General features: G+C 38.6%; 2 protein-coding genes across 2 annotated transcripts in view; one reads left to right on the top strand and one right to left on the bottom strand.

The window, feature by feature from the left end:
* KMO (kynurenine 3-monooxygenase) overlaps positions 1–5783 on the top strand; it is a 57480-nt gene extending 51697 nt beyond the window's left edge. Inside the window, 4 exon segments of the mRNA XM_043568633.1 lie at positions 3225–3326; positions 3416–3475; positions 4797–4928; positions 4931–5783. Of these exon segments, the coding sequence (XP_043424568.1) occupies positions 3225–3326; positions 3416–3475; positions 4797–4928; positions 4931–4999 (363 nt within the window). The 3' untranslated portion in view covers positions 5000–5783.
* The window catches only part of OPN3 (opsin 3), a 43745-nt gene continuing 23369 nt past the window's right edge, over positions 5612–25987 (bottom strand). Inside the window, exons 2-4 of the mRNA XM_043568634.1 lie at positions 15123–15442; positions 10089–10340; positions 5612–7775 (exon numbers count right to left, since the gene is read on the bottom strand). Coding sequence (XP_043424569.1) covers positions 7512–7775; positions 10089–10340; positions 15123–15442 — 836 coding nt within the window. The 3' untranslated portion in view covers positions 5612–7511. The remainder of the gene's footprint in view (positions 7776–10088; positions 10341–15122; positions 15443–25987) is intronic.

The following is a 25987-nucleotide window of genomic DNA, read 5'->3' as shown; positions in this document are numbered from 1 at the left end:
CCATTTTCTTTCCAATATTTGGGAAGTTTTCAGCTATTATTCAAATAAATTTTCTGCCCCCTTTTCTCTCTCTTGTCCTTCTGGGATCCCTATAATACAAATATTATTGTGCTTAATGGTGTCACTGAGTTCCCTTAGTTTATTCCCTCTAGTGGATTTTTAATTTCAGCTACTGTCTTCTTCATCTCTGATTGATTCTTTTTTATGCTTTCTATTTGTTGAGGGTTTCACTGAGGTCCTCCACTCTTTTCTTAGGTCCAGTGAGTATCTTTATGATTATTACTTTAAAATATCTATTAGTCATATTGTTTATCTTCATTTAATTTAGGTCTCTTAGTCTGATTTTGTCCTGTTCTTTTATTTGGGACTTATTCCTCTGTCTTCTCACTTTATCTCACTCCCTGTGTCTGTTTCTGTGTGTTAGGAAAGTCAGCTACATCTCCTGTGCTTGAAAGTAGTGGCTTTTTGAAGAAGAGGTCCTATAGTGCCCTGCAGTACAATGTCCCTGTTCACTGGCACCTGATACTTCAGGGTATCTCCTATGTTCGTTGCCTGTACCCTGTTGTGGCTGAGCCATATTTGCCTTCAGTCCTGTCATCTGCAATGGCTCTCTTTGCCTGTTGTGAGCAGAGTTTTGTCACTGTGTTGTTAGTGGGCCAGTCTGGGGTTACCTTGGGCTTGAGTTGAGTCAGAACAGGTGTTGGCCAGAGGTGTGGTACCATCAAACTACAGGGCTCTCTCCCTGTTTGTCCCCTGAGAAGCTATTTTTGATGGGCAGGGCTTGTAGTCAGATCAGATGTCTGCTTCCAGACCACTGTTAGGGCTGCAGTTGGACTGGTATGTGTGGTTATATTCCTCTCTCCCAAGGCAAGAGTAATTTTGGAGTGGAGTTAGCCCATTGGGGCTGCTTGCCACTGCCAGCCTTTGGCACTGATTTGGAAGGACTCCTGCCAAAGGTGTGTTGGAGGGGGCAGGTCTGCAGGAGAATGTGGGAGTGGATGTGCTCTTAGCAAGGTAGGTGGAGAATGTTGGTGCTGCCTTGGTTTCACCAGGTGTCCATGTGTTGAGGCTAGGGGACAGGGGAGGGAAATGGCATGCATCAGCTCTTTTTTTCTTGAAGAAGTCTCCCAAGGATACCTGTCCCTCCAGCATATGCTCTGAGATTACTAAATAAATCTTCACATATTTCCCAGGTATTTTGCAAACTGTTGCTTCTATGCTGTGTTGTATATCAGTGGGGATGTTTGTTATACTATCTCTTTAAGGGTGGGGACTTAGTTTCCATTCACCCTCTTGCTCTCCCCCAGTAAAGCCCTCTGATTTTTGAGGTTCCAAGCATTAAGCCCCACTGACTGTAAGAACTCTCCAAGATAGGCCCCTCTGGTTTTCAAATCCAAATGTTATGGGGATGCCTGGGGTGGCTGGTGTAGGGTCTCCTCCTCTACCTTCTCTGTGCCAGCAGTGTCCCTCCCTCCTGCAGATAGTCCTGTGGTTCAGTTTGGCTTCTGGCTGTGTCTCTGCCCTTCTTACATTCTTTGATGTGACCTCTTCTCTACTGTGGAGAGTCTGTTCTGCCAGTCTTCAGTTAATTTTCTGGGGTTTTTACACTGATGTGGTTGTTATCTGGATGTATCCATAGGACCAGTTCAGCCTAGGAACTCCTACTCTGCCATCTTCCCCAGAAGTCACAAGTGTCCTTTAATTTTTCTTTGCCCCAGCCCCATTGCATACATGCTGAATGAGAACAAAAAGAAAACACACACACACACACACACACAAACACACACACACACACACACACACACACACAGCATTCCCTACACATGCATGGATTGTGATAGTAGACAGTGACAATGACCCACACACGTCATCTCCATCTACATTTTAGGGATATTTAGGAGGTAACAAAGATGAAAAATTATCTGGTTTCAATCACTGATAAATTCACAGGCTTAAACCTTAAAAATTTGGTAGAGCTAGTAATATGCGATTTTAATGAAGATATAATTTTTATATGTATTAATGTATTAACATATTTGGAGGAATGAAAAGATAGTAAATGGCCTTACCATTCTTAACATTATAAGTTGCAAGTTTAGAGTAGCTTTAAATATTCTTTGGGGCCTTATGCACTGAAAAAAATACGTATATATTAAAGATATTCATGGTCAGAAGATTAACACTCAGAAGAAAAAACACAATTACATTTTGAGCCAGTCACATGAAAAGCTCACAACAAATACTTATGGTTACACTTTTTAAATGATCAAATGAAAAAAATTTCAGGATAAATTTAAAGAAAAGAGTGTAGCTGTTTTCCTTCTTTCCTGAAGAGAGATAAAAATAAAGTGGACTTTAGTTTGAGCAGAATTATTACATACGTGGTGAAGGAAGTTCTATAAGATACCAAAAATCTTCACTGTTGTAACTTGCTTATGTCTTTCTTTATTTTTTGAATCTTACAGACATTTATTTCCTGAAATATTGGCATCACTTATAAACAGAGCTTATGATTAATAACAAATGAACAATAAAAAATAACAAAAAAAATTATCTCACTTTTTCTTCCCTTCCCCTATGCTTATCTGTTGTGTTTTTCAAATTCCACATGAGTGAGATCATATGATATCTGTCTTTTTCTGACTGACTCATTTTGCTTAGCATAAGACACTCTAGTTCCATCCACATTGTTGCAATTGGCAAGATTTCATTCTTTTTCACTGCCAAGTAGTATTCCATTGTGTATATATATATATATATATATATATATATAATCTTCTTGTGTCCTTAAAAATGAGACAGCTACAACAGAATATTTGTTCTGAATATGGAGTAAGTCAAGAAAGACATACCTTCAAGGATCTCTTCTTTCCATGAAGAAGATTACAAATTAATCAGGAAACAATGACAATTAGTCAAACCTTTGGTCCCACAGACTATCCCCAGATCTGACTGAACAAGATTTTTGCTGAAATAGAGTTCCCATATTGCCTCCTGAGCAAAATAGAGTTCTATAACATGTTTTGTGCAATTGCTCAACCTTTTAAAGGTAATGTCTTATACTTTTACTGAAAAGGATTGGAAATAACTGTTAAGGAAACAAGAATTTGACTACTTCGTGTCCAGATTTGCAGTGAATAGGAATGAAGTATAATAATAAGTTGTAGTAAATAAATAAAGGCTATTCATTTGAGATATTCTTTAAGACTCTTACATTATTGCAGATGCGAGCACATGTCAACTCGAGGTGGTTCATCTTCCAAAAAACCATGGAGAGATTTCTTCATGCTATTATGCCGTCTACCTTTATCCCTCTCTATACCATGGTAAGGTCTGGATTTAAGACATCTCCTCATTTTATTCTTCTGTTTATCCATTAAAGAATCACAAGAATACTTTTTAAACTTCCTTATAGGTTGCCTTCTCCAGAATAAGATACCATGAGGCAGTGCTGCGCTGGCATTGGCAGAAAAAGGTCAGAATAAATTGAAGTTCATAGTGGTATGGTTATGATTCTTCAGGCAAATACAGAAATGATGTGATAGACACTAAATGTTTGCTTCCAAATAAAAACTGTCCTGGGTACACAGAGGGAAAAGTGCCTAATGAACAAAATTACAAAAAGAGAAAGAGAAAGAGGGAGAGAGAGAGAGTGAGTGCTTCTGAAGGGAAGAAATTCAAAAAAGAAACAGATGCTACTATTTCTAAACTTCTTACTTTATTTTAGCAACATGACTACTTTTATTTAGCAAATTGGCTTTTGCTTCTGAAATACTCTTATGGATTTAATTTGTAAAATTGGACAGAATTGAATCACTTATAAAACACAATCTAATTTCAATGTAATGCCATAGTTTATTTTGGGAATTTGACCCAGAGATGTCACTAAATAGACATTCAGAATTCTGATCTTCAGATTTGGAAATCTAACAACTTTATTCATTCAACAAATGATTTTATTTAACATGTAGAGACAGAGCTGAGCATGTGATGAATAAGCAACAGCCCCTCTCCTCATGTAGCTCAGAAGCTGGTGAAGACTGGTGGAGAGGCAGAGCTGCCCTGGAGGAGAATGGGAGTGGCCAGGGTGGGTGGGGATCCATGGGGCTGGAAGGCAGCCCACAGGTGTGAGAATGGCCAGAGATGCAGCTGGGACGGTAAGAAAGACCTCAAGGATTTTGAATATTATATTGAGGGAAGCAGGGAGACCAATGGAGGCTAATAGATTCAGGTGTGGATTTTAGAAAGATTGCTTTGCTGTGTGGAGCCTTGATTGGAAAAAATCTAGATTTATTCTTACAAAGATGAATAAAATAGGATCCCTGCCCTCAAGGAGCCAAAAGACTACTAGGAGAAAGTGACGCCAATGAGAATGCAGGAAACTTAGTGCCAAGTCAATTCTCATGGAGACTTTGTGCAGGTTCTGAGCAGTGACTGAGTCATTTGTGGCTTCAGCACAGTACTCTTCTAAAATAACACTCCTAACTCTTTTTTTCTAAAGTATGTGGGGGTTTTTTTCATGGCTATACACAGGGAGACTGCAAAGAACTCTTTATACAGAACACATGGACTCAGTTATTTCTGGGAATGGAGAAAGGACAGAGATAGGAGGAAAGCTCCAAATTCTAGACCTTACTGGTCATTGTAGGCCTTGACCTAGTGGTCATTCAATTAAATTGCTGTTTCAGGTTAAAGAATAAAGAAGAAACTGTATACTCCTTGGTTGTTTAAGAAGGAAGTCTTTTAAGATTTTAATCTCTGGACAAATGAAATGAGACTTCTTGCTGTTTTTACAGGTGATAAATAAAGGACTCTTTTTCTTTGGAACACTGATAGCCATCGGTAGCACCTACCTACTTATGTGCTCCATGTCACTGAGACCCCTGCACTATGTCAGAAGACCATGGGACTGGCTCACTTACTTCCGGAAAACAGGACCTGTTTTCCTGCAAACTCCATGGAGTCACTAAAAGAAATTCCCAATGTCATTAGCAGGTGACATAAAGGTTCTGAAGTAGCAAATAGTTTAATTTCTTTATAACCAAAACTAAGGATCAAAACCATGTTTCTATCATATTTAATTCACTAGTGCAAGATATATGCCAGCTTACAATGAAATTCAGTATAGGATTTCTCTGTGTTCATTGAAATTATTGAAAAAAAAAAGAAAAAAAACAAAACAAAACAACCCCAAACCACCAGTTAAAGTTGCAAAAGGCAGTTTGCCTACAACACTACACATAGGTGTGGTCATTCTAAATATAAAAATGCAATGACTAAGATCTCTTTCACTTCTCCAAAAGTAAAACACCAGAGGCCTTGAGGAAGACAGATCACATCCTTTCTTTAAAGGACATAAAGAAGGTCATGATAAGATTGACTCAACACCTAGGACTAAAAATTACAATTTGGCAAACATGTTAAGTTCACTTTTGATCCCCTGGATGGAACTTCTCCAACACAGAACTCAGATTCACGTACTAAAACTAGAAATGTAAATGAGGAATTTGGGGCACTCTAGAGAGTTACAAAATGAACAAATTTTACTTCACAGTCTTCAAAGGCCAGTATTACCTTTTGAAGATTGAAAAAAGGACCATTAATGCCATACTAAGTGAAGACTAAGAAGAGTTTTATTTACAAATTAAATAATATATACAACAGAGTGGAAAGGAAATAAGGGAAGACAGTTTTCATAGAAATTATTCCATTTAAGACTCCCAGAAGCAGTTTACTAACTTGCTATGGCAGAACCAGCAATAAACTTGATTTTGAAAATTTCATTTAGTGAAAACATTTTCTTTGGTTCTTCCTTCTTCAGTAGGCCAACCGAATTACTTAGAAGTCTTTCAAACATGATTATTTATGTAGATGCTCCACTAAGTGGGATAGTCATCTAAGAAATAAAAACTAGGCAATACAATAAAATGATTCAGTTTCTGTTTTACATTGTCAAAGAAATCTTTGAGTTCTAATAATCCATGTTAAGTCTAAACAATGACTTATGGGGAAATGGCCTCTTTACTAACACTGAGCATTGATTGTCCAGTAGACTGAAGAGCAAAAGAGATTAAATAATACACTTTATGAGTACTGTTTTACACTTACTCTCACCCCCTTCAAATTAGGTTTCATTTTTTGCTTGGAACTTCTTTTCTAAACCCAAAACTCTTGGCAAAATTGTGGCAAGTTGTTAAAAAGAGAGGATAATCTGGCCAAGTTATGTTTGAAATGAAACAGATGGAGATACCTATCTGCCATCAACACATCCTTCTTCATGTACACCATCTGATAATGTATGATTTCCTAGATGCTATGATTAGCTTGAAATTCACCATCTTTGCTGTGTGCTTTTTAATAACCCTTCTAGAGCTTGCTTAGCAGCATATTCATCTGAAACTCATCTTTATCATACTGCATATATGGCAAGTCTCTTGTTTTGGAGGAAGCCAGGGCGCTGAATTTCTTTGTCACCCTACAATTGACTCTGATAAATTTGATTGGTCAAACATAGGATGTGACAGTGATTAGGATCCAACACTACAGAAGATTCGAGATTTCCTAGTGATTTCACATGTGTATGATACAAAGTTATTTTTACAGCTATTTTTGAGCTGTAAATACAGCTAAGTATTTTTGAGAAAAACATCTGTGTGCCTTGGAAAATAGTGTCATTTAAAAAAATATATTCAAAATGAAAATTTCCAACATGTTAGAAGTTGATGGTGCCAGATGCCCATCTTGTGCCATAAGTGGTTTTTCATTGTGGAAAGCACCCATTGAATTAAAACAATTTGTCTTGCTCAGTTGTTTCCAGTGGCCAGAAAGCATATGGGCAATTCATACTTCCTGCTGGGCCACAAAAGTTCTGTTGATATTGTGGGGCCCTAGGGTAGGCTGCCCCAAAATATGCCACAATCGCATGATGATTCCTTTGAATTCAAGTTATTAAGAAACAGCAAGTGTATAAAAGATGCTCTGACCTTCCTTTGTTCCCCTGAAAGCAGGAAATCTCTCACGCGAAAGATACCTCCCTGCACCAGAAGGTTAGAGGGACATCTGTATCATCAGAGATAGAGAATTCAGGGCTGAAGAAGTCTACATAAGCAAACCTTGTTACTTTTACTAAATTACTACCCCAGCCCAAATTCTGTTTAGAACTCTACTAACCGAAGCTCCCAAACATAAGTTTCTTTGTCCTGACAATTCCTTATAGATTTATGTTTCTTTGTCTAAAACGTATGAAAGCTGCATGCCTTGCTCATTTCTTTGGGTCTCAATTTTATTACTTGGCCTCCTTGCACACAGAATTAAACTTTTTTTCTCTCCTGTTAATCTGTCTGATGTTAATTTAATTCCTAGACCAGCCAGAAGAATCTTATAGGGCAGAGGAAAATTTTTCCTCTCCAACAATATTAACATAGAATGAGGATTCCAAAACAGTCCTTATAATGGAAGCCTAAAAGTGGTTTTCAATACAAGGCCTTGTCTTTCATTACCACTATTCCTTCCTATAAAGGACGGACTTGGATTACATCAACTTTTGACACACTGGTTTTGTCACTGTCTTCAACTGACAGTGATTCATCACTGGTGATGATAAAAATGATGGAAGAAGAATTAAAAGTCACTTTTTTCTTTGGCCTGTCCCCATCTTTTTGTGACATCACAATGGGTCTGATCTGCATTTCACTCCCATTGGTTGGTAGGTCCTTAGCAGGCCTCTGGCATCTCAGCAGTCGGAAACATAGCAGTTGCAGAAGGGATCTCCGAAACTGGGCAGGGAAAAAATAAAGTTGAATATTAAGGCCCTTAATCTGGATTAACATTCAATAAAATTAGTTGAGTTTAATTTTGGTTGTTCTTTTTTATTTGTTAGCTTATGTGTGTATGGGGTTAGGTGGCAATGCTCAGATGTACCTAAAGAAACCTGGAGTCTTATGTTTTCTATTTATTATAATTCTCATTAACAAAATCATATAGGACTATTATAACCTCTATGGATTCGAGTTTCATGCACCTTCTATGAGGGCAACTAAGTCCATTTCTTTAAGGAAGTTTGAATATCAATGCCTTCCACAAATATTCAGTGAGCACCTACTAGGTGATAGCCACTGTGCTACAATTTGGGAATATTTTGGGGCAGCAAAGAATGACAAGGCCCTTCCTGCAGAGTTTACAGTCTGCTGTCTCACTAATTTTCTGTTAACTAGGAAAAGAATTTTTTTTCTATCAAGATTACAAAGCATTTAGAGAAAAAATACTACAGTGGAGAATGCTAGCGTTCACCAGTGCCCATGATTCTTCCCTCTGTCCTGGACACAATGCTGAACCATAAGTTATTTAATTTAACTTTTATCCCCTTTTTTCAGAGCAAAATACATGGGCTTATTATACATAGGCTTTCACAGATCAGGGAGTAGTAATGAAAATTATGATAACCAGCTACATTGGTTTCTGTCTTCTTTAAACCCCACTTATATACAAGTTAGTATTTAGTTTATACTTACATTCAAAAATATTTGAGACTATTTCTTCATCAAATTACTGTTTCTTATATCAGGTTAAGTGCTAAAGATACATCATTATAAGGGTTTAGAGTATGTATGCCAAAATATGTTTTCCCACATAAATGGTGAGCTCCTTGAAGATAAGGACTATTGTTTTATGTATTTGTTTGTTTTTGTTTGTTTATTGTATCTTTTAGACTTCTAGTTCAAAGTGTGCTCCTGGAAACCAGAAACATGGGAACCATGTGGAAACTTATCAAAATGCAGAATCTCAGGCACCCAGCATAGCAAATCCGAATATGCACTTTTGTTTTCACAATCTCTCCAGGTGTGGTGTATGCATTTTAAAGTTTTCCAAGAACTAATGTATGACCTATTGGCCCAGAGGAAGAACATAAAAAAACAATTGTTAGGTAATATATTTAAAATGTACTTATTTGCCTGTCGAGGTGGTAGTTCTTAAAATATGGAGGTCTTATACTTCTTCAGAAAATCAGTTATAATCTATCTTGCTAAAAACAATTCACATGTGAACATTCTTAAAAAGTTTTACGACCAAGTTTCAGGGTTCTCATGACTCTCCTAAAGTCAATTCAAGTAATTCTCAGATTGTAAGGACTCCAAGTTGAAATTCTCTGGGTTCAAGTAAACAGTTAATGAAGGCAACATGAGAAAGAAAGATCAGTGAATACAGATCGAAACCATACGAAAGTAAGAAGAGAGAGGGAGATTTAGCAGTGAATATTATAAGGTTAATTTAAAAAAATGCCGTTATTCCAAATTCTTGAGCATTAGTAGCCTGAGTAGTTATTATTATCTGATATTAGTGTGACCTGTTAATTTAAAATTCCAATGGAGTAATTAACTATTATTCATAACTTTTAAATTCTCTGATTTTTAAACTTTGCAACTTAGAGGCTTAGCTTCATAGCAAGCATAATGAGGGCTTTCTTAGTTATAACTGACAACCACCAAGTCAAAACCTTTCTACCGAAGAAATAAGCTTCCCATTAGATCTAGAGGAGTTTCTGAAGCCAGATTAATTTGAGTTACACACTGGCCATGGTACATGAATGACCCAACTAATTGTTAATAGTATCTGTAACCCCAAGTGGGGAGCTATGTGTGTAGATTTTGGTATTCAAGCAAACAAGATTGGAATCCAGGCACCAATAATTCCTGGATCAGGCAAGTCATTTAACTTCTTTGACCTATGTTATAATTTATAAAGTAAGGAATAGTATTGGTGCCTGTCTCATGGTGTTTTGTAAAAATAATGGGTAACCTCCATAGTACTATAAGAATTTTAAATGAATTTTAACTTTGAACATAAAATGTTTTCTGATAAATGTTAATTTCAATAGATTTTTACTTAAGATCTATTGGTAGATCTTAGAATTTTTACTATTTTCTTTGGGAATATCTTACATTTCTTCCTGAACACTTTATTTTCCTCTAAAATTCTTGATTTAGGTTTTTATCACTGAAGCTCTTCTGAATAACCTCTATAAAAGTATTATATTTCCAACAGTCACATATGTATAGTGAAAACAATGAGTTTATTATTATTATGCTTACCTTTCTTATCATGAAGATATAAATAACTGGATTATATACAGTACTTGATTTAGCAAAGAGATATGAAACAATTGAGACTGTTGGAGTGACCAGGTGTCCATAACCATTAACCACCAAGAAACAGATGACAATATAAGGCATCCAAAAGATCAGGAAGGTAGATATCATTAAAAAGCACATTTTGGCCACTTTCTTTTCATATCTTAAAATCTTAATCACTTGAATTGTCTGAAGATCTTCAACACAACGAAGCTGCAGAAAGAAGAAAGAAAAGGTTGAAAATGAAAGAATCCTTTTCTTATGCTGTTTCAATAATAGATATGCAGACAACAAACCATAATGCTCCACTTCTCAAACCAGGCAGAAAACATGTGATGTCAGTTCTGCCTGGTTAAGCTGTCTCGATGAAACTTAATTGCCAGATGAATTCTTGCTGCAAGCTATGGTGACTTCCAACTCCGAGCCAATGACTATCACTACAAAGTGGGATCTGATGGGGACCTTGCTTATGCTTGGTTTCATCAGGACTCAGGTGCAGAGAATGCTTGTAGCCATATCCGTGTAAACTCAGCATATCTGATCTTAATTTATCCCCAGTAAAGGCACTGAGGAACAATGGTCTACAGTCTGAAAGTCGTTCAGGTTTCTTAAAGTTTCCTTAGAAGTTCCTTCTATTGTTATTATAAATATATTATTAGGGGGTGGGGGATAATATTCCTCTACACCAAAATCATGTTTTGAATAAAATAGTTTTTTCTGACCATTCTAAAAGGCTAATTTTGCTACAAAAATACAAATTTTTTTTTAAATTTAATAAGGGTATTGTACATACTGTTTATACTTCACATATAATTTTAAACTGGGAAATTTATTGCGTTTCAACAAATGTTCCTTTTGAACAACAAATGTTCAAAAGGTGTTCCTTTTATTCTAGCATTGTCATAAAAAATAAGGAAAAAAATTCCAAATAAATCAGAACATGTGCTTATAGTATTTAAGAGTATATTTGAATTGATGTAGCTAAATTATTTATACTATCTAAAATTATATTTAGGAAACTATATTCTTAGTAGAAACACATATTCATATCCACATAAAATGGAAGGGTTAATGGGTAATTAAAGTGATTGAGTTTTTTAAGAGTAGAGGGAATGTGTAGGAGTGGGCGTGGTTGTCAAATGTCTGATACCATTATTTTCTGTGTGTGCAATTCTATTTAAATTTTTTTCATGTTTTGTTTTATTTTTTGAGAGACAGAGAGAGAGTGCAAGCAGGGGAGGGGCAGAGAGAGAGGGAGACACAGAATCAAAAGCAGGTTCCAGGCTCTGAGCTGTCAGCACAGATCCCAGCGTGGGGCTTGAACCCACAAATACAAGATCATGACCTGAGCCAAAGTTGGACGCTCAACCAACTAAGCCACCCAGGTGCCCCATGTGCAATTCTATTTTAAAAGAAACTATTTTATTTAATATGATAGGATATTATTCTATTTTCACAACAGCATTTTTTGGGGGGTGGGTGGGAGATTTCCCCCCAGAGTTTTTAAGAAGGTTGTGGAGTTCTAGTAAAAGCTCTGGATTTGGAATTAGTTCTGGGTCCATATCCCAGATCGACCACTTTTGCCCTCTGTGTGACATTAAACAATTACTTCCTCTGAGAATCAAGACTAAAGGACATTCAAATGAATAACCTATTAGAAGTTAACAGAAGTTGGGTCCCACTTCCATACATATGACTTTGTGGGATTGTTCTCAAGATTATTTGTTTACATTGGAATTATATTTGAAACTAATATACTTCTATGGATTTGTACTTTTATGATACTATAGGATATTAGGAATCATGAGTTTTGGCTCCTCAAAGTTTCAACTAACAAGTAATAAGATGATAGTTCAATCATCCATCCCCAATTCCCCACCACCTAGGGACCCACAGACTCATCTCTACCTTTTCTGGGTAATTCAGTCCCCATCCTCTTACCATTTTTCAAAGCAGAGCCCGCATTTGTCATCTTGGAATTACATGTATGCTGCAGAAGTTAATTTAAGGAAAATATTGGGCTATACTTTCACAGTTCCTCTTTGGCATAAGGATATGGTTCTAATGTTTTGGATTATTTGGGTTTGTATATGTGAATATACAAACATATTGACATATTTGACACATTGACATATTTGAATATGTCCATGATTATTTTTCATTTATCTCTTTTTTTACCTTTCTGTTTTATCATTATCTATTCTTTCAATATTTTCCAAATAAAGAGCTCTAGTTCATGTCTCGCCCTACTTGTTCAATCATTTGAGTGTATTTTTCAAAACTGTTGTGGATGAAGCAAAAGCACATGCACAGTTGAATTTGTCCTGAAGGATGAACCACTTAAGACAATTCCCCATGTAGTCCCAGTAAAAGTGTTCTCTCCCTACACAAATAGTGCTTATTGATCCAGACACCTGCAGATTTTCAACTTCACTGTGAGTCCTCATTCTTATGTGAGAAGCTATTTCTCCATCACTGCTATGCATCACACCTCTGGATAAGGAAATAGAGGTGATTATGGTGCCAGGTTCTGAGTGGAGAATATTGCTGTCTAGAGTCAAATCTCTTTACCCTTGTACCACTTCTCCTTCCTATGAACACTGCCTGTAGCTCATTCCAAAAATAGTCTTTGATCAACTATTGTTTGAAAGTATTGTTCCAGCTATAGGTGAAAACTTAACGACTGGGTCTCTGCTTTTAAGGAATTCACTGTATGCTGAGGGTGACAGCACACATGTTACTTCTGTAGGTGATACATGCCATGGAGGAGGTGACCAGAGAGGGATATGGGAACACACAAGATGGGTAACTGATTCAGATATGGGTAAGGGCTAGAAGATCCTGAGCTCAGCCTTCTGAGGTGAGTAGGAGGCAGCCAAGTAAGGTGGGACAGAATGTTCCAGGGAAAGGAAACCTGTCAAGGCAAAGAGGTAAAAGAACCCATGTTAAGTTCTGGGAACAAGAAATATTGCACTTGGCTGGAGCCTGAGGTAGCAAGAGGGAAGGCATATTAAGAAATAAAGCTGGACATGCAGATAAGAGATGGCCTTGCAGGACCCTGGTAGTCATACTCAGGGGCTTTATATTTTTAAATCATGAAAGGTAGGGGAACCTCTAAAGGATTTTAAGCTGGGAAATGACTTGAGAAAATTTGTATTTGAGAACAACTACTCTAATGGAAGTGTATAGAAAATGGATTAGATGAAAGCAAGAATAAAGGAAGAAAAACTAGGGCCCCTTTGAATTGAGTCTGTGGCAATAGGAGAATGGATAAGGGACATATGGAAAAATATTTGAGGTTGAATAGATGAAATCGATAATTGATTGGGTGTAGGGGAGACCTGGATGAGGAATAGTCCAAGATTTACTCTATTATTTTTGGCTGAGGAATAATGACCATTTACTGAGAAAGGGAATGCGGAAGCAGCAGATCTAGGGGGAGGGATGACCAATTCGTCTTCACACACATAGAATCTGATGAGTCTGGGGGCCATTCCAGTGAAGATGTGCAATAGGCAACTGACTATAGGATCTGACAGAGGTCAGAAGAACATCCTGGGTCAGAAATAGAGATTCCAAAGTCACCAAGCTATTGTTAGAAGGAGAAATCCTAAGAGCATATGAGATGCCGAAGGCCAGTGTGTAGTATGAGAAGAGGGCTAAACACAGAATGCAGGTAGGCCTATGGGAAGCAGCCCTTGGCAGAGACCTAAGAAGATGGTCCGGAGTCAACAATAACTATAGGAGAGAATGGGGTTCTAGTGGAGGAGAAACCATAGTTCGGTGGAAGTTGTCAATAACATCACAAGTGTTAAATGCCACGGATGCCAGGAAAAAAATAGAAATGTGCCCATTGGAACTAACATTTGGTATATTATCAATTACCTCAATGAGGGCTGTTTCTGTCACAGTGTGATCAAGGAAGGAGACCAATTTGCAACGGGTTAAGGAATAACGACTAGCTGAATGTAAACTACAAACTCTTTGATACAGGCGCTATAAATTACACAGTGTTGTATTCTCAGTGCTTAGTAAATATCTTAGCTTGAGCTCCCCTAACAATATACCCTAGACTGAGTGGCTTAGACAACAGAAATGTATTTCTCACAAATATGCAGGCTGAGACGTCCAAGGTCAATGTGCCAGCATGGTAGGTTTCATTATGGGACCTCTTGTCTCAGCTCAGAGATGGCTACCTTCTCAATGTGTTCTCATATGGTAGAAAGAGAGATGGACAGAAGGGTGGAGAGATGGATGGAGGAAGGGAGAGAGAGACAGAGAGACAGAGAACCAGCCACTGGTTATGATTTAAAGTGATGTATGTCAAGGCAAAGAGGTTTTATCTTTTTCTTTCTTTTTTTTTCTTTTTTTATAAAATGTGAAAGTTAGACGGGATTATCAAGATGAGCAGGAGACTGATGAGCAGGAGTTCTGAGGAAAGACGACACAGAACAGGAAGACACAGTGAGTGAGCAAGGAAAACATACATGGGTAAAGTAGGAGACTGGCATATGGAGTGTGCCCCATACTGTCACTTCAGACTCCTTGCTAGCACCCAACAGGAACCCTGCTGGTGGTCAGTTCTTATGCTTTATGATTCAAAAGTGATTTCCAGAAAAAAATATCTGTACTATTCTCTAGTGGGTTTATGTGACCTTTGAATGAATAAAATGATAGGAAGTGTGGAATTTCCTTGGTTAGAGTTCTTGAAGTCTAAGAGTGCTGGAGAATGCAGGTGTTCTTCGTTGTGGTTGATTTTGTCTGTCTAGAACCCCTTTCCTTCCTCTTTGTGGTTTAGAGAGTGGCGTATATAGAGTAGATGTCGTTCCTCATGGGTCTTTTAGCGTGCACAATTATATCAAGTGGGAAGTCCGGTAGAGCTGTTTTAGCTGCAGACAACCACTGTTCATGTAGGAAGAGCTTGACTGTTTTCCACACAGAATTTTCCACCCTGGACATAGTTTAGGGGAGGGACATTTGAAGTCTTCAACTCACCATGCGAACGGAATACAGAATATGGCCATAGCAATGGGCTATGACGCCCACAGGCACCACCAGGCAGCCAAGAAATAAGAAAAGCACAAAGGAGGAGTCATTGGCGTCCTTGGATTTCCAGTCCACAGAGCAGCCTAGTCCGTGTACATCCAGGATGTACCTGTTCCAGCCCAGCAGAGGTGCTCCAGACCATGCCAGTGAGTACAGCCAGATGTAGGTAATGGCCCTCCAGGCCCAGGAAAAATTGATCACTCTGGCATGGACCACACGAATATAACGTTCATAGGCCAGCACAGTTAGGGTGGTAATGGAAACAGTCCCTGAAAGAAGAGAAAGTGGGACAGTGTAACATGGAGCAGGGGAAGACAGACATAACAGACAATTCATTGCCTACTGGAGACACATTACAGAGTATATGGAACCAACAACGGCTCTAAAAGCTGACATATCTAAGAGGAATAATGCCTCACAGTCTCCAGGAAATTTGATTGGACACATATTTACCCAGAGAAGAAAACAAATGGTGTGTGGATTGCAGCAGGACAAAAAAGCCCTAAAACCAGCTCCGCCCCAATGATACAGGTATTGTGTTATACTTCCTGCCTAAGAGAAACTCTGAAGAGAGTCAGGGAGAGTCACTGAGTGTCTCACTTGACTTTACCTTTTCTCAGTTGTGTCTGACTCAGGATTGAAGATAAAATTAAAGTGGGCTTCACAAGGATGAACTGGCCCAAGTTATGGTACAAGTATTCAGGGAGCTGCATTAACCTTCCTGCTAGCAGATATCAGCCTGTGAACTATTCTCCTGCAAGACTGCTAACAAGGGAGTGAAGCCTTCTGTGTTCCCACGGTCTTCACTTATACCTCCATTTTGCAACAAATACATGAAAACAATATTATTTATGTCTCTGCCTCTTTCCAAAGAGTGATTTATACATTCAGTAAGCTCCTACTGAGCACCTACCACGTGCCAGTCACTTTGCCAACACTGGAGGTTTAGAAGTGACAGAAAAGTGGAAATCTAGGTGCTTAGAAGGAATCCAGTTGTGTAAATAACAGTGAGATGGCAGGAGGTGTAAAGGCTACCATTCCCATACAGTGTCCTGTGGGAGTCACAGAACAGGGGGCCTTTGTCAACCAGGCAGGAGAAGCACATTCCAGGAAGAATTAAGAATTATGTACTGGAGCATAGAGACCATTTAAGGGTCTAAACCAGATGAGAGAATACAGAGGTGCCAGGGCTCAGAGCATACCAAGGAGAGAAAAGGTTAAAAGGAGCAGATGAGGCCATACATAATGGGAAAGACTTTCAATTTCTTGATAAGGGTTTTTGTTTCTTTTTTTGGTTCTTAAAAAACAAAAACAAAAACAAAAAACTTTTCCTGTATAAAACAGTAAATTATAAAATCTGTTACTCAATCATGTTTTTTTTAGGTGTGAAGTGACAACAGTTAAGTTCTCCTTTTCCTCCTCCTTCTCCTCTTTCCTCTGAAAGGGCACTCATTCCTGCAGTGGTATAGAATTCCAATCCTAGTTCAATGTATGGAGATCAGCTTGAAGGCCATTTCAGTAGTCCAGGGGCCCGAATTAGAGTACCTTTAAAGGTATGAACAGCAAAGTCTAGATTCCAGAAACAATTGGTGATTAGTGTCAACAGAACCCATTGGTTTGTTGAATGTGAAGAGAAAGGGAAAAAAAGGAGTCAAGAATAACTCGAGAGATTTATAACCTGCGTGATGATTTGAGGGTGATTAGATTAACAGCAGTCAAAACTACCAGGTGTTATGAGCAGATATAGGGGAGAAGATGAAATTGTGAGCTCCCTAGAACACAACCAGCATAAATATTTGTTGAATGAGTGAATCAAGAGGGGTTGTATGAAAAGTGGTCCTAATGGAGAATGAAAATAAGACCTGTCTCAGGTAAGTAGGGAGAAGTGGGCAGGGGAGTGGTGGTGGCAAGTTTCAAGAAGCCTGGAGTGATCCTAGCTCTGTGACATTGGCAATTCATACAATCTCTTTAAGTTAGTTTTGTTTTGGTACTCATATAATTGAAAAGCTCTTGACATCATCAAATTTTGTGACTATGCATCTATAAAGGTGTGGAGTGAAGAGGTCCTAGACTCAGAAAGCCATTGTCAGAGCACAGTTAATATCCATTTATACTCTGACAGGTTTGTTATTGTGGGGAAGACAGCATCCCAGTGTCTGATACCTGTGATGTTTAATAAATGTTCATTGAATAAATGAGTGAACGTTTAGTAAATACGCAAGTGACTAGAAGAACAAGACTGGGTTTTGTCATATGGTAGAGGAAATATTTCAGGAAGTAGTGTTATAATCATAAATAATGAAGTTCAGATTATGTTAAGTAATTCTGGACACAAGGAAAATACCAAGCTAGATACGCTGCCTTCCGAACTAAGAGTCAACTTTCACCTCATTAAATTTTTACCTGAAGAGTGATACCATCTTTTCTTTAACTGACTACATTCCCAGAAGGTAACCAAAAACCTAAAGATAGTGACATAATAAGTCTCTCATGAAATACTGATGGTTTTATTTAGTTTACAAACTTTCTTATCAAATATAATGGTATTTAATTATATAATTGCCTTTAAATATTAAAATATAATTTTTGGCCTTCAACGCTTAATTTACCTTGAATATGATTTAGGTCTTCTTCGGCAAGAAAACTTGCTGCAATTATGTTGTAGATTAGCAAATCCCAGTATACCTTATAGATGCATAAGTAAGTTCTTATGATTAAAGGAATATGCTGCTATAATTTTAACCATCAATCACGTATTCATCCATCCATCCACCCATCCATCCATCCATCCATGAACTATTTACTGCTTATCCACACGTGTCAATCAGTGTGCTAGGAAATAGGTACAAAGGGGAGTGAAATAAACGCCTCATAGAACTTACAGTCTGCTAGATAAGAGTGATGATGTAATCAAGTCAAACACGTAAATTAATGACGTGGTATCGAGGAGAGAGAACATGTGAGGGAGGAGGCTGCAGACCTAGAGTATTTTTTTTAAGTTTACTTATTTATTTTGAGGGAGAGAGCATGTGGGGGAGGGGTGGAGAGGGAGAGAGAGAATCCCAAATAGGCTCTGCTCAGTTCAGAACTCTATGACGGGCTTGAGATCATGACCCTAGCTGAAGTCTAGAGTCAGACGCTTAACTGACTGAGCTGCCCAGGCATCCCAAGGATGTGGCAGGATTAACTGGGAGTCGGGAAAAGCCTCATTGTACCCAGAGCTGAAGTATGGAAAAACCCCAGCTCTGTGATAAGTCAGGGTACAGGAGTGGAGGAATTTTCCTTCTTATTATTTAGGTCAAAGAGGTAAGAGATTTTTTTAAATGTAATAGGTTTTGGCCATGCCTGTATCATAGCAGGCACAATGAGCTTCCAAAGCCTGAATTCAGTTGCTGACATTCAGCACCATAACCAGTTAGTAGTCCCTGAATTTCCCAGTTTTTCAGGCCTTCCCTGACTGCATGGGTACATAAATGGTAAGCTTATTTGACTAAGTCTTCTGGGGTGACCCATTTGAAAAGACCTAAACTACATCCCTTCCTTAAAATTGTTTTTTCTCTTAGCAATTATTTACTCATAAATTTTGGTCCTGCCTGAGTCAAAATTATGTTCTGTATTCTGGAGAATGAGAACAAGAGGACTGTGTGACAACTACTTCATACATACATCATAACTGATGTGGAGCCTAGTTCTCTATTCCCTTAACATTGTGGACAGGGAAGGGGAAGGTGACGGCCCCACGATGAGCACCCATCGTATGGGAGGCCCCATAATGGTCACACTGCATACAGTGTCCCTCTTTGTGAAAAAGGAGTTTGGTGGCTCACAACGTATAAGAAATCAATAGGTGGCAGAGACAGTTTTGAGAACCTAGGACTGACTGACTCCAAAATCCATAATTCTGCCTTTATCCACCTGTTCCCACAAGCTCTGCTAGGAGTAGCATGATGTCCCTGCTCTCCCTGCAAAGCTATAGACTGATCACATATGTAGTGTGTCTCCCCATGCTGAGAATGGTCTTCTAGGAGGAACCAGAGATGCATGGTGCCTACCCTTGAGGAGACTGCAATGCCGTACATTCTTGTAAAGCCGAGACCAGCTCTATGCAACATTTGAGGGCAAGATAAAATGATAGGAAATCGGATGTTAAGTTTACTGTGCAACAAGCCTGAAAAAGTAAGATTCCAGTGGATTATGCTGTGGGGATGGCATCATGAACTTGAAGATTAAGCTGGGTCTTCAAAGATGGAATACAATTAAGAAACAGAAAGGACCAGGGCAGGCATGCTGGGGTGGAGGAACTTCTACAAAGGCAAAGTGGCCCTCCTGGAATTCTTGCACGACTGTCAGACTCCAGATGTGTGGAGAGGTACAGAGGCCAGGCACGACCAGGTCTGTTGCAAACCTGCCTGTGTCTTCTGTGGCTGCCTTTGGGCCACAGCAGAGATCTTCAGCTTTCTTTCCTATTGCTTTCCCTAATAGAGTTTTGAAAACCTGTGTGCACTCTCATATATTTTTTTTAAATTTTTTTAATGTTTATTTATTTCTGAGACGGAGAGAGACAGAGCATGAGAGGGGGAGGGGCAGAGAGAGAGGGAGACACAGAATCCGAAGCAGGCTCCAGGCTCTGAGCTGTCAGCACAGAGCCAGGCGCGGGGCTCGAACTCACAAACCCGTGAGATCATGACCTGAGCCGAAGTCGGTCACTCAACTGACTGAGCCACCCAGGCACCCCTCCACTCTCATATATTTAAAAAGCTATTGTGGGGTGCCTCGCTGGTTCAGTTGGTTAAGGGTTCAGCTTCAGCTCAGGTGGTGATTTCATGGTCCATGGGTTCAAGCCCTGTGTTGGGCTCTGTGCTGACAGCTCAGAGCCTGGTGTCTCCTTCAGATTCTGTGCCTCCCTCTCTCTTTGCCCCTCCCCCACTCGCACTCTGTCTCTCTCCCTCTGTCTCTCTCTCTCTCAAAAATAAACACTAAAACAAATTTAAAAAGGGGAGCCTGCGTGGCTTAGTTGGTTGGGCGTCTGACGTTGGCTCAGGTCATGATCTCACAGTTCGTGGGTTTAAGCCCCACATCAGGCTCTGTGCTGACAGCTCAGAGCCTGAAGCCTGCTTCAGATTCTGTGTCTCCCTCTCTCTCTCTGCCCCTCCCCTGCTTGTACTCTGTCTCCCTCTCTCTCAAAAATAAACATTAAAAAATTTTTTTAAAGATATGCTAAATTTTTTCACCTTAAGTTTAAAGAGCTGTGTAATATAAACACTTTAAAAGAAAACTATTACCTTATTTTTTCAAATAGATCAAGTAATTCATAAATATGTTAGTGATTTCATATTTACATCTCTATCTATACACAGATATATATAGAAACACACACACAGAAAAGATCAATCATTTAAACTTACATTTCCATCCCACTTTTCCCCTAGTTTTATTCTAGTGTAATATATTGGTCTGACTAAAAGATTTTAAATTATTTGTCTTTTTCTTCTCTATTTAGAAGTTGAAATTTTAAATTTCTTGGATAGTAAGGCTCTAAACGTCAAAAAAAAAGGTCTTATAGAGTGGGTTATCAGTTTCTATTAGTATACAACTGATCAAAATATTCCATTAAATATTAGAAGAATTAATTAGAAATACCTCTCTTAAAGTGCAGCTTTCCCTCCCCACAAAGAATAGACCTATCCACAAGTTGTCTTACTTATGCTATAATGATAAATTCTCTTCCTACTTTTCCTGTTTATAAAGTTAAAAAAAGATTTCTTGATCACACATGTATCCAGATCCAATGGAAGGAATTTTGTCATCTTTAATTCTTACTGATTATAAGACCATTCCTTCTATATTTAATTATTTGAACTCTCCTGAATTTATATGCCAAAAATCACAGTGTGTTTATTGTCAAAAGTTGTATTTAATGATCAATTTTGTTAACAGCAAGTAACTGGAGGAGCACCTGGGTGGCTCAGTGGGTTGAGCATCCGAGTCTTGATTTAGGCTCAGGTCAGCCCCACACCTGGCTCTGGGCTGAGCACGCAGCCTACTTAAGATTCTCTCTCTCTCTCTCTCTCTCTCTCTCTCTCTCTCAAATAAATAAATAAATAAAACGCATAAAATTGGAAACCACCTAAGTGGTCATTCACTTCCTCTAGTTCTTCATCAATATTTTAAATTGTCCCTTTGTTTTCCATCCTGGAATTTCCTTTCACCTCTCAAAATTATGGTAATTTTCCACCATAAGAGTTGGGATGGGTGAGGGGTTTATCTTTCGGTGTGAAGTGGGAGATGGGTGATGGAAAATGGGAGATGGGAGGGTCTGGATCACAGGGAGCTGGTTTCTAATACAAATTAAAGTTGAGAATTTCGAAGTTGATTCTCTTAAAACTGCCCTTGCCATTAGAGAGAGTTGCTATCGGGGCTCCCGGGTGGCTCAGTCCATTAAGAGTCTGACTTCAGCTCAGGTCATGATCTCACGGCTCATGAAATTGAACCCCACATTGGGCTTTTTGCCGTCAGCACAGAGCCCACTTCTGATCCTCTGTCCCACCTCTCTCTGCCCCTCCCCACTCGTGCTCTATCTCTCACTCAAAAATAAACACTAAAAAATTTTTTAAAAGAGTTGCCATATCACAAGCAGCATGCATACTTCAATTTGAAGACAGAAGTCTATACAAACTAATCTCGTTGTCATATTATGGAGACTCGCCTTAATCCTCGGCATGCCTCAAACTGCCAGCCACATTCAAAACTGGCTGCTTTGACACCACTGTTCCCTCTACCTGAAATGCTGCCAGAGATCTCACAGCCTGAGGAGAAGACAGACATGTAAAGTAGTAATTTCAGGAATGGGGTAAGTACTAAACCAGAACTGTGTCTGCAAGCAAGAGGATGCAGTTGAGGAAGAGCGTATCTCTGCCTATGGAAATACTGAGGAGGGTTTAAGTGAAAGCGATATTTGAATTGATGAGTGAAAGAGTGTTTATCAAGTTGACAAGAGTGAGGATATTTCAAGGCCAAGGATATAGCATACAAAAATCGTGGAAACGAAAAGAGGTATCCAAGGGTTAACTCTGCGCATTAGCTTGAGTCAAGTCAAGTTCTTTGTGATATAACTTGATGACAATGCATTCACTTACAACATTTATCAACAGGCCAGTATCATGCACATGCAATATACCAGGCACTGTGCTAGGAAATGGGCAAAGATAAATTATGAAAGAAATAAACAATAGAATGATAAATTCTATAAGAGATGAATGTTTCTGAGGCCAGTCTTGGATTCAACTTCAGTTTCCATACATAAATATGTATCACTCTGCGAAAATTAACATCTATGAACCTCGATTTGCTTACAGTAAAATAGAAATAATAGTACCAAAATGCTGTCTCATCATGAGTGTGTTTGTATGTGTATTAAGTGAGAATATGACTGTATTTAGTAAGATGGTAATATATAAGGTATCACTATTATTATTGAATAGTTGAGTATCTAGGGGGAAAATTAAGTGGTAGAAATTGGACACAAGGAACAGAAACAGTCAGAAGAGCTCTAGAGCTTAAATATATGAGGACATACGGGCACTGGGATGGCTCAGGTGGTTAAGTGGCCAACCCTTGATCTTGGCTCATGTCCTAATCTCACAGTTCATGAGTTCGAGCCCTGCTTCGGGCTCTGTGCTGACAGTGCAGACCCTGCTTAGGATTCTTTCTCTTTTCCTATGTCTGCCCCTCCCCTGCTCTCTCTTTCTCTCTCAAAAATAAATAAATGTTTAAAAAATATGAGTATATTAATAATTCACACAAATACTCAAGAACAGTCATTCTCCCACTTTGGCCACTAGATGTCCACATTGAATCGCTTATTTATAGTTCAGTGGTCTAGACTCTGTAATGCACTAAATAGAATAAGTGCATAGAAGATATAGTGACTGGACCTGACTCCAGATCTGTTAATACCTGTTAGATTAAAAAGTTAATAGGACATGGTCTATGTCTTCAGGGAGCTCACACTCCAGAGAAGGGAGCATAAGGAGAAACTACAAATCCAATAATACAAAGACTATCCAGTTTAGATTTCCTCTGGGAAGAAGGCACTGAGTGAGTCTTGTGGATTAAGTACATTTTAACCAGGCAAATAAGAAGGGGTTAGAGGGGAAAGGACTGTCAATCCTATTCCAGGAAAAGGGTAACAGCTTCTGTAAACACATGAAGACTGATGAAATTTGCACAATTTGGGTTTCTGCAAATAATTCAATATGGTAGAAGCAGAGAGTTCTAGAAAGAGACAAATGAAAGACTAGGGACTCTCCCAGGAAGACCCTTGAATGTCGTGAAAGGAGTTTGGGATATAACCTGAGGACTCCAGGGAGGCATTGCAATGTTTTTGTTCTCTTACATCACTATACTATTATTACTATTTCAGAGAATTTTGTTTTACTTTCTTTTGGTTTTGCTTTTGCAGATTTTCCTTATGTAAGGTCCCCTCTGGATGAGATGTGGAAAAAGGATTGTGGGGAGGGACAAGTCTGGCTATTGGGAAACTTACTGGAGACACACCATTCTGGTGATGAGGAATGGAACTGATGCAGAAACACTGGGGAAGGAGTGACAAGGAAGGTCAATAAATTTCAGGGATGTGAATCTCTTCAGACTGTGGGAATGAATGAAGAATCAGGACAAGTCTTGGGTTACTGGTTCGGGTGAATGAATGGTTGGTGTAGCACTGATTTGGAAGGAAAATGGATGAGATGGATCTGGGAAGGAAGATGATTGGGGGATAATGCACCTCACTGTGGGTTTCCTGGGTGATTTTGAACAAATCACTCAATGGTCTGTGTTTCAAATTCTCTACCTATAAAATGAGACAACTATTAAACCTACCTTGTAGCAGGTAAAATCTTACAGATCATACAGTAAAATCTTGCAAGCTGTGTATACATTTTCTCCAACCAATGAAAATCCTAATTTTGTTCATTCAAAAACATGTAATGATTTGCAGAAAATTTCTAAATATGCAGCTTAATTACTTTCATACATGTAGTAATGGAAACAAAACTCTTTGAAGTTGCTTAATAAAGATACTACTTCATTAATTAGTGACCTCCACTTATTTGAACATTAAATAAGGAAAACAATATATTTACTATGCCTGAAAAAGCTTATTCTGTTAGGCAAGTAATGAATTCTTCTTTGAAATCTTTACATTGCTTGGTTGAGTAAGCTTTCTTGCTCCTTTTTACTTAATTAACAGGTAATTTCACCCAGGTAACATACTGGGCGTACTTCCTGGGCATCAGGTACTGTTAAGCAGTCTGTCTGCTTAGGACAGTACCTGATTTAATCCTCACAGCTCTGTAAGACATGTGGAAATTATTATCATCCCCATTCTGTAGGGGAAACTCAGGTAAAAATGAGTTAAATAACTTGCCCAGGTCTCAAACTAATAAAAAAATAGAGCCAAGACTCAAATCAATACGCTTTCAAAGTCCACACTATGCTATCTCATTTTCTAAATCCCTTTGGTAATTACCAAAAATTTATACCAGTATAGTAGACACTAGAGAAAGCATATATAATCCATGTGTTACCTACTACATATGTTCTGCAATCTTGTCTACATTTGATATTAAAAAGGTAATTTTTTAAACTCAAGTTTTTAAGCTGAAGAATTTAAAGGAAATTAGAGATGACCATGCTAATTTGAATAGATCCCCAACCATTGGAAACCCCAGTTTCCATTTGATCAATAAAAGCAGTTCTTAGAAACACTCAAATGATGCAGGGTCTTTAGTACACATATTTTAGGTATTCATCAGCTGTCTATTAAGGCAGAAACTTCGTTGTAGTTAATAATTCCTTCTTCCATCTCTGTTTCCCTCCCTTTTTCAAATTGCATTTTTCAATTGTTTGTTCCCAAGACAAATTTACTGTTCTTCAGGGTCAGTACACAGACTCAGTTTCAAAGAAATCAAGCATATCATGAAGGTTACAGGTCTGTGGGTTAAAAAGTTATGATTTCAGGTAAGCAGTTTAAACAGAGATTTTGTGTTGACTGCCATGTGGAAATCCAGCCACCATATGCTTGTTGTGCATTAAGAACTGGGACCATAAGAAACTCTTAAAAACTGAGAATAAACTAAGGGTTGATGGAGGGTGGGAGGGAGGGAAAGGTGGGTGATGGGCATTGAGGAGGCCACATGTTGGGATGCGCACTGGGTGTTGTATGGAAACCAATTTGACAATAAATTTCATACTTAAAAAAAAGAAAAAGAAATTATTTAAACACACACACACACACACACACACACACACACAAATGGAACTGAGACCAAAAAAAAAAAAAAAAAAAAAAAGAAGAAGAAAGAAAAGCTTGGAAAAAATTTAAAAAAGAAAAAAAAAAGAACTGGGAATCCCCCAAACACAAGGGTCAGTGAATCCTCAGAAGCGAGGGATTCCACCAGGTCTGTGGGTCAACTTCTCAGAGTTGACGATGTCTGCAGTTGATCATGTCTGCACTATCGTCTCAGTTGTCCTTGCTCATGCTGCCTTCACTGGTATTTCAAGGGAGTGCATTTTCGCTCCCATTAAATCTAGTGATTTTTCACAGGGGAGGCAGGAGCAAATAGTTGTTGATGTTGTTGGCAAAATACAGGAGAGTTTGTCTATCATGTGTGTCCCTCCACCGAGGCTACCTTGGCATCTGCACAGTAGCTTGGAAATCATCCCAGGCTCATCTCCCCAAAGTTATCTTTGATTCTTTCAATATCAGCACCTCCGCCTCACCTTCTTGGGCTTCAAACTTGGCTCCTTGTCTT

Source organism: Prionailurus bengalensis, chromosome E4 (genome assembly GCF_016509475.1).
Source record: "Prionailurus bengalensis isolate Pbe53 chromosome E4, Fcat_Pben_1.1_paternal_pri, whole genome shotgun sequence".
In the NCBI taxonomy this organism is placed as follows: Eukaryota; Metazoa; Chordata; class Mammalia; order Carnivora; family Felidae; genus Prionailurus; species Prionailurus bengalensis.
The sequence above is the reverse complement of the archived record's forward strand: the minus strand, read 5'-3'. Positions and strand labels throughout refer to the sequence as shown.